General features: G+C 41.9%; 1 protein-coding gene across 1 annotated transcript; it reads right to left on the reverse strand.

Annotated features, from left to right (window-relative positions):
• On the reverse strand, positions 1-1031 carry LOC103116130 (olfactory receptor 7A10-like). Its single transcript, XM_007525994.3, has one exon. The coding sequence runs from the start codon at positions 961-963 to the stop codon at positions 1-3; it is 963 nt and encodes a 320-aa protein (XP_007526056.1). The 5' UTR covers positions 964-1031.
• Positions 1032-9992: the final 8961 nt, after the last annotated feature.

Genomic DNA, 9992 nt, shown 5'->3' on the forward strand with positions numbered 1-9992 from the left:
CTAATTCTTCAGGTCGGGGAAAACTGGTCTTTTCACAACTGCCATGTCAACGAGTTTTTTCAGAGCCCCTTGAATGTCCCTGTTCCTCAGACTGTAGATGAAGGGGTTTAACATGGGGGTGACCACAGTGTACATCACTGAGGCCATGGCGATTGAACTGGAATTCTGGGTGACGGCCGAGCTAAAGTAGACGCCTAGGCTTGTACAGTAAAACAAGGAGACAACCATGAGATGAGATGCACAGGTGGAAAAGGCTTTCAACTTTCCCTGAGCTGATGAGATCCTATGGATGGAAGCAACGATCTTAGAATACGAATAAAGGATCCCAGCCAGGGGACCGCCACCCAGCACCACTGTTAAGGAATATATCACAACGTCATTAACAAAGGTGTCTGAACAGGCATGATGGACTACCTGGTTGAGCTCACAGAAGAAGTGGGGGATCTCTATGTTGGCACAGAAGGACAAATGCAACACCATTAGGCTGTGTAACAAGGAATTCAAGACACCAGTGAGCCAGGACAGCAGAATCATCAGCCCACAGAGCTGGGGGTTCATGATGACCGTATAGTGTAGGGGGTGACAGATGGCCACAAAACGGTCATAGGCCATTGCAGTTATGATAAAGTCATCCAGATCTGAAAAAAGTATGAAAAAATACATCTGGGTGATGCAACCTGCATAGGAGATGGCTTTGTTCTGTGTCCAGATGTTGTACAGCATCTTGGGGACGGTGGTGGAGGTGAAGCAGATATCCACCAAGGACAGGTTGGAGAGGAAGAAATACATAGGGGTGTGGAGGTGGGAGTCTGAGCTGACAGCCAGGATGAGGAGCAGATTCCCAAACACGGTGATCAGGTACATGGAGAGGAAGAGTCCAAATAGGAGAGGCTGCAGTTCTGGTTTCTTTGATAACCCCAGAAGAAGAAATTCTGAAATCTGTGTATCATTCTGTAGTTCCATGTGGCAGAGGTGGCTACAGAAAGAAAAAAAAAAAAAAGATAGTCTGCAGGGTATCGGGTATCTCTGTGTCTTTTCTCTTTCTCTTCACCCCCCCCCCTTTCCTCTCGATTTCTGGCCATTTCTAGCTAATAAATAAAGATAAAAGATAATGAATACTCCAAACTCAGTCAGATTCTACTTTGCGTTTCCCTTTCTGTTCTTCTTTGTCAACTTGTGTTTATGAGTTCGCTGCTATATTCTCATCTTTAGGTTTCTGACTATTTAACCATTTGTTATGCTTTATATCTTAATGCTTTTTTCAGCCACCAAGTTTCAGATTCCATCCTGACTATGATGCCATCCTGACTTCCTTGGGCAAACGACCTCACCAATAATGAATGTGTCCTGGAATCCCGCCTCCACAGAAACCTGCATCACTAGGGAAAGAGAGAGACAAGTTGAGGGTATGGATCTACCTGGCAATGTTCATGTCTAGTAGAGAAGCAATTACAGAAGCCTGGCCTCCCCATAATGATCCTGGGTCCATGCTCCCAGAGGAATAAAGAATAAAAAAGCTTTCAAGGGAGGGGATGGAATACAGAACTCTGGTGGTGGGAAATGTGTGAAATTGTACCCCTCTGATCCTATGGTCTTATCAATATTTCCTTTTATAAATAAATTTTAAAAAAGAAAACTCTGAGTGGAGGGTGAGGGTAGATTTTCACCTTCACCATTGGGTGAGGGGGGAGTATAGGGACACAGACCTTTGGTGTCAGGAATGGTGTTAATATACACTCCAAATAGTTTTAAAAAGATAATTAAATAAAATAACAATAGTAACCAGATACTGAGTTTTGTAGGTCTTTCTCTTAGATCATCCTAGATTGTAATATTTTCACACAAATGAAAGGAGGTATATCCTCCCAAGAAAAAGACAGAAACTTAGTACTGTCCTTTCCTGTTATTAATTCTGATTATCACTGTGATGAGATATTGCTTTTCTTCTACTCCCCAAAGTTCTCTTTTGTTTTCCCAAACGTGTCGTAGAATTATTACAAAGTAAAGCTCGTCAGCATATACGTTTGTTTGTTTGTTTGTTTGTTTCACATTACACACTCATTTCATATGTGAAGACTTAGTAAGGGAGATGATACTGTGAACTTTATGTTTCAAGAACAGCTGTTGCTACCATGATACCAACTTGACATCCCTGGACAGACAACATCACCAATGTGGGCTGGGATCCCACCTCCACAGAGCCCTACCCCACCCCACTAGGGACAGATTAAAACAGGCTGGGAGTATGGATTCACCTGCCAACATTCATGTCTAGTGGAGAAGCAATTACAGAAGCCAGACCTTCCACCTTCTACCCTCCATAATGACCCTGGGTTCATGCTCCCAGAGGTTAAGAGTATGGAAGCTTTCATGGGAGGGGAAGGGATACACAGCTCTCGTGGTAGGAATTGTGTGTAACTGTAAACCTCTTATTCTATGACTTTGTTAATATTTTCATTTTATAAATAAATTTTATTATATTTATTTATTGGATAATGATAGCCAGAAATCAAGAGGGAAGGAGGTAATCGAGAGGGAGAGAGACAGAGACACACCTACAATACTGCTTCACCACTTACAAAACTTTTCCATTGCAGTTGGGGACTAGGGATTCAAACCCCAGTCCTTGCACATTGTAACATGTGCACTCAACCACCACCACCATCACCCAGACCCTCCTTTTTTTTTTTTTTAATGGCTTTGGGTGGGATGGGCAGATTTGACTCTCAAATAACCTCTGGCAAAAATAATTACCATTCATTCTTTCCTCTCTGAATCATTCAAGAAGTATCTACAGATCCTACTTACCTGAAACAGGTCTCCAAGAATGTCTCCCTGTGGAAGTCAAAAGTCCTTCAGGGGTGGTTGGTGACAGAGAATGAGACGCTGTTATCAGCAAGACACGGAGAAGCCTTGGTTCTCTAGGCCAGACATTGGAATTCCAAGGCAACAATGATTTCCTGTTCAGCTCCAGCTTTGCACAAGCTGAGAAACTACAGCAGAGGAGCTCACTGCAGCTGTCTATGTCTGCTCAATAGCTCGTTAATCATTGCTTCTATCTCCACTGTTCTTATGTGTATCCTTTCCCAGTGGGACTATGGTCTGGACAGAAAGAAATGTTTCCTCCTGATTTCTCTGATCCTAAGAGAACAGGATACAAATCAGATAAATCCTGCTTCTATTATTACTCCTTCCCATTAGCTTCTCTACTTTTCAGATGTATTGGTCTCCTTGCACTTGACCCGACCTTTGATTTAAGTCTTGCTTCAAATTTGCAACTGAGTCATGTGTCTTGACTAAGGTCCCATAGGATACTAATGTATTGATGACTGTAGGGACCAGTTATTGAAATCCCAGAGAGGGAGAGAGAGAGAGGGAGAGGGAGAGAGAGAAGAGATAGATATTCTTTTGTTCTGCCATGGAGAGAAAGACATTCTTTGGAATTTTTTTTTAATCCATCCAATGTCATAGGGAGTTCTACACACCTTATTCATAAGTGCTTCATGGAGGCTAGTAGAATGTTCAAGAATTCCACTGGGAGACATCACATTTCATGGAAAAACAGTTCTGTCCTCAAAGATCACTTCTTTTTATTATTACTGATTTAATAATTATTCACAAGACTGTAGGATACGAAGGGGTACAATTCCAAACTATTCCCACCACCAAAGTTCCATATCCCATCCCCTCCATTGGAAGTCTCCCTATTCTTTATCCCTCTGGGAGCATAGAACCAGGATCATTATGGGGTGCAGAAGGTGGAAGGTCTGGCTTCTGTAATTGCTTCTCCACTGGAAATGGACATTGGCTGATGGATCCATACTGCCAGCCTGTTTCTGTCTTTCCCTAGTGGGGCAGCGCTCTGAGGAGATGGGGTTCCAGGACACATTGGTGAGGTAGTTTGCTTAGGGAAGTCAGGTCGGCATCATGGTAGAGTCTGCAACTTGGAGGCTGAAAAGCATTAAAATATAAACAGAACAAGTTGTTTAATAACCAGGAAGCTAAAGGTAAGACTATAGCAGATGAGATTTGGGGTCTCCTAGCTATGAGCATGAACTGTGAGCTCAGTACCTATAGGGATGCAGAGGTCACACAGGCTCCTGTGTTAAATATGAACAGACATGGACCCCAGATCAGACTGATGGGGTCTACAGGTAATGGTTTTTATATAGTTTCCCCATATTGGTGAGCTAGTCTCTGTTCTGATGCAGCTTTCTAGTCCACCTTCCAACTCTGACACTATTTCCCCAGACAGTACTTTTGATGCACCTGCACATTAGCTGTCAGGCTCCAGCAATAATTAGTAAAGTCACAGGCTCATCAGAATATACCTAAAATAGACTTCCTAGCTTTTTCCAGAGATCACTTCTGTCAGGCCCAAGTCAGTCACAAGCCCAGGGATCATCTGTCTGCTCTGCTGACTGACTAACTATACACAAGAAGCTACCAAATTTTCTACTTCAGCTTCAGAGACCAATCACACAAATCCAGGTGATTAAAGGTGGATATAAATCAGGTTTTCTCATGGAAATATAATCAATTGGGTCAAATTGCTCAAATTACCTCCAGATCAATTACTTTTTTCTCTTTGTTTTAATTGATTGACTTGTTTATTTATCTATCTATTTATCTGTCTATTTATTTATTTTGGCTAGAAATTGAGAGGGAAGCAGGAGAAAGATACAATAGCAAGTTTCCTGTTTTCTAGCACCATTCCAACCCCCACTATGACCCTTTGATGGCCAGTAGAACTAATAAAACACTGGAGTTGGTGTATTGCACCAAAGTAAAAGACTCTGAGGGAGGAGGGAAGGCTCAGGTCTTGGGACATGATGGCGGAGGAGGACATAGTGGAGGTTGGATTGTTATGTGGAAAACTGGGAAATGTTATGCATGTACAAACTATTGTAAAACAGTGAAATACTATTGTATTTCACTGTTGACTGTAAACCATGACTCCCCCAATAAGGAAACTAAAAAAAAAGTCTTCATGTCTGAGGCTCCAAGGTCCCAGTTTCAGTCCCCGGAACCACCATCAGCCAGAGCTGAGTAGTGAGTTCTGTGGCCTATCTACCTATCTCTATCTCTCTATCTTTATCTCTATCTTTAACTCTATATCTCTCACTGAAATAAATAAAACATTAAAAACAGAACCATTTCTCAGCTGAAGAATTTAATCAGAGCTTTCTTCTGTCTTTGACTTCAAGATTGTAAATAAAAGGATTGATAGTGTTTAGCTACATTATATAACATCAAGTCTACTGGACTTTGCTTATTATTCTGTGTAACAGCAGAACTCAAATACACTTCTGAGCTTGCCCACTTAAGCAAAGAGATAACTGAGAGGTGAAACCCATAAGCAGAAAATGCAATACATTTACCACTAATCACAGAACTCTCAAAATGGCGGTTACAGTCTCACAAGAAAAAAAAAATGTGTGAGTGGCTAAACCCCAGAAAGATATTGAAAAATACACTGTTAAAGGAACCGAACACACCCATACAAAAAGATCTGTGTGTATAGCAGCACAATTTGTAATATCCAAAACCTGGAAGCAACTCAGGTGTCCAACAACAGATGAATGGCTGAGTAAGTTGTGGTCGAAAGACACAATGGAAAACTACTCAGCTATAAAAAATGTTGATTTCACCACTTTCACCCGTCTTGGATGGAGCTTAAAGGAATCATGTGAAGTGAGATAAGTTCATATCTAGGTGTTGAGCTCCCCTATTCTTAATCCCTCTGGGAGTATGGACCTAAAGTCTTTATGGGAAGCACAAGGTGGGAGTTCTGGCTTCTGTAAGCTATCATGACATTTAACACTTACTATTAATCACAAGAGAGAGAGGGCGGGAAAGAGAGACTTGCAGCACTGCTTCACCACCTGCGAAGTTCGCCCCCACCCCCACAGGTACACCACCAGCCAACCCCTTTCTGTCTCTATCTGTCTGAAATTGTGAAACCCAAGTGGTGACCAAATATATATATATATATATATATGAAATGAAACATACACTTTAGCCCAGTGCTGGGACAATACACCCCTTGCTCTGGTGTATGCGCTTCTGTACACCATGTTTCTCTTCTTATCAAATAGAAATCACTTTCTTTACCACCCAAGCAAAGAGACCCCTTACAGAATGTGAGAAGATCTTGATATGCCACACATCAGACAAGAGGCTAATAACCAAAATATATAAATGTCGGACATTAAACCAGCCCCCCCTACTCTGCTCCATGCTCCATTGCTGATTCTGTGGTCTATTTACATAATCATTGTTTTGCCTGAAAGATCCCCACCTTTGATCTATTTTCTTTCTACCTTGAGACCCACCCTGCCTGCAGGGTATTAATTAATCCCACCAACAGTTAAAACCTTTGCAACAGTTGCTAAGGAAATTTCTTTTTTTTTTTTTATTTCTCTATAGGGGAATTAATGTTTTACATTCAACAATAAATACAATAGTTTGTACATGCATAACATTCCCCAGTTTCCCATTTAACAATACAACCCCCACTAGGTCCTCTGAATCCTTCTTGGACCTGTATTCTCCACCTACACACCCCAGAGTCTTTTACTTTGGTGTGATATGCCAATTCTAGTTCAGGTTCTACTTGTTTTTTTTTTTTTTTATCTTGTTTTTCAACTTCTGCCTGAGAGTGAGATCATCCCATATCCCATATTCATCCTTCTGTTTCTGACTTATTTCACTCAACATGATTTTTTCAAGGTCCATCCAAGATCGGCTGAAAACGGTGAAGTCACCATTTTTTACAGCTGAGTAGTATTTCATTGTGTATATAAACCACAACTTGCTCAGCCACTCATCTGTTGTTGGACACCTGGGTTGCTTCCAGGTTTTGGCTATTACAAATTGTGCTGCCAAGAACATATGTGTACACAGATCTTTTTGTATGGATGTGTTGGGTTCTTTTAGGATATATCCCCAGGAGAGAAATTGCAGGGTCATAGTGTAGGTCCGTTTCTAGCCTTCTGAGAGTTCTCCAGACTGTTCTCCACAGAGGTTGGACCAATTTACATTCCCACCAGCAGTGTAGGAAGGTTCCTTTGACCCCACACCCTCTCCAGCATTTGCTGCTATTACCTTTTCTGATGTATGACATTCTCACAGGAGTGAAGTGGTATCTTGTTGTTGTCTTTATTTGCATTTCTCTGACAATCAGAGACTTGGAGCATTTTTTTCTGTGTTTCTCTGCCTTTTGGATTTCTTCTGTGGTGAATATTCTGTCCATGTCCTCCCCCCATTTTTGGATGGGGTTATTTGTTTGTCTTGTTGTTGAGTTTGGCAAGCTCTTTATATATGTTGGTTGAGTCCTTGATCCACTTGGAATTTATTTTTGTATTTGATGAAATACAGTGATTCAGTTTCATTCTTCTGCATGTTTCAACCCATTGTTTCCAACACCATTTGTTGAAGAGACTCTGCTTTCCTCATGTAATAGTCTGGGCCCCTTTGTCAAAGATTAGATGTCCATAGGTGTGGGGGCTCATGCTAAGGAAATTTCTACCTTAGCCTGCTCTTTTCTTTTCTCCACCCCCTTCCCTAGCCATTTCCTTTTCCAACTTGCTGCTTCTGGTTCTAATAGATAAAAGCGTTGTCTCTGATCAATAAAGACATTGCGTTCCCTCTCTGCCATGAGTTCCTGGTCTCTCTCCCATGTTGCTGAGTAAGCAGCAGCCCAGGTTGGCTCTGGTCAAGTTCTCTCCAACCCAGAGAACGTGTGCCCGGGAAAATAACATCCTCACACTAGCCAGGCATATAAAGAGCTTGCCAAGCTCAACAACAACAAAATAACCCAAACCAAAAATGGGGGAAGGATATGAACAAAATATTCACCAAGGCAGAGATCCAAAGGGCTAACAGACATATGAAAAAATGTTCCAAGTCATTGATTGTCAGAGAAATGCAAATAAAGACAACAATGAGATACCACTTCACTCCTATGAGAATGTCATACATCAAAAAGGACAGCAGCAACAAATGCTGGAGAGGGTGTGGGGTCAAAGGAACCCTCCTGCACTGCTGGTGGGAATGTCAATTGGTCCAACTTCTGTGGAGAGCAGGCTGGAGAACATCAGAAGGCTAGAAATGGACCTACCCTATGACCCTGCAATTCCTCTCCTGGGGATAAATCCTAAGGATTTAAACACACCCATCCAAAATGATTTGTGTACAGCTATGTTCATAGCAGCATAATTTGTAGTAGCTAAACCTGGAAGCAACCCAGGTGTCCAACAACAGATGAGTGGCTGAGTGAGTTGTAGTCTAGATACACAATGAAATATTACTCAGCTATTAAAAATGGTGACTCCACCTTCTTCACCTCATCTTGGATGGAGTTTGAAGAATCCTGTGAAGTGAGATAGGTCAGAAATGGAAGGATGAATATGGAACGATCTCACTTGTAGACAGAAGTGGAGAAATAAGAACAGAAGGAGAAGCACAAAGCTGAACTGAACTGGACTTGATGTACTGCACCAAAGCAAAGGACTCTGGAAGTGGGCAGTGAGGAGTATTCAGATCCTGGGACATGATGGAGGAGGAGGACCTAGGTGGGGGGGGGGGGTTAGAATGTTATGTGGAAAACTGAAAAATGTTACACATGTACCAACTATTGTACTTTACTGTCCACTGTAAACCATTAATTCTCCCAATAAAGAAAAAAATGTTTAAAAAAATATCGCCTTCTTATAGAAGTTGAGGTGGCTGGGTGGTAGTTCACCTGGATAAATGCACATAGTACTAAGCAAGGAACCCGCACAAGGACTCAAGTTTGAGTTCCCATATTACAGTAGGCAAGGACCCAGGTTCGAGACCCTGGTCCCCACCTTCAGGCAGGAAGCTTCATGAGCAGTGGAGCAGGGCTGCAGGTGTCTCTCTTTCCCTATCTCCACCCTCTCAATTTCTCTCTGCTCTTATCCACTAATAATATAAATAAATAAATAAGTAAAAATAAAGCTGCTATGCAGGTGAGACCTTTCCTTTCATAGGATTCTCTAATTCCATTCCAGGTGGTTCACTTCCTAACAAAGTCCCAAAACCTAGATATAGACCAGGTCCCATGAGATAGGGCATATGTTCACATGTATCCATAAATTAGGGCAAAATATATACCTGAAAACAAAAGTACACAATAGTCTGCAGTGAGTCAGTATATGCAGAAAGCAAGTAGAAAGACCTAAAAAGACACCATGAAGTTCATAATGAAATAGTGTCTACTTAGACTTACTCTCCTCACCTACTTCCCTCAGTCACTCCAAAGCTAACCTTATCAAAGCAAGGACTGCAAAAGCTGAATAAGGGCAAGAGACTGGCATAAAATGACTCTTTACTCACTATCAGGCCACCCCATCAGCTGGGACCCTAGTCAGGGAGTCCTGAGATTCCTAAACAGACATGACGGGCCTAGATCTCAAATAGATCCCTCTCTCCATTGTCACTGGTCATCTCTGTCACGAACAACACAATAGACCCTTCTGTGGGCCCTCAACAGGACCTTGCCCTCAATGTGGATCAACAACGGTAGAGAATGTTCCATCCTCTGAAAGATGACAGGACAACATACTCTATGTTCATCCTGAGGAAGATGGGTCCTGAAATTCAGGCAGCTTAGAACGTTCCTACTCATGATCACAAATGTGAGCTCAGATCTACAGGGATGCAGAGGTCACATAGGCTCCTAAGCTGAATATGGGCTCCAGATCACAACAAATTGATGGGGTTTACAGTCAACAATATTTATACCCCTTTCCCATATTTGGGAGCTACTCTCTTCCCTGATGCAGCTTTCCGGTCCTTTTTCCGGCCATGACATCATCTCCCCAGACAATAACTTGGATCCATCTGCATATCAGATGTCAGGCTCAGAAAAAAAATAAATAAACAAGCAAACAAACAAACAAAAAACTAGTATAGTCATGGGCCCTTTGGAATATAACTAAAATAGGCCTACCAACTCTCTATAAAAT

This window comes from Erinaceus europaeus, chromosome 23 (assembly GCF_950295315.1).
Source record: "Erinaceus europaeus chromosome 23, mEriEur2.1, whole genome shotgun sequence".
Lineage (NCBI taxonomy): Eukaryota > Metazoa > Chordata > Mammalia > Eulipotyphla > Erinaceidae > Erinaceus > Erinaceus europaeus.

Coding starts and splice junctions, on each gene's coding strand:
- LOC103116130 (XM_007525994.3), bottom strand. CDS start 963: ATGGAACTACAGAATGATACACAGATTTCAGAATTTCTTCTTCTGGGG.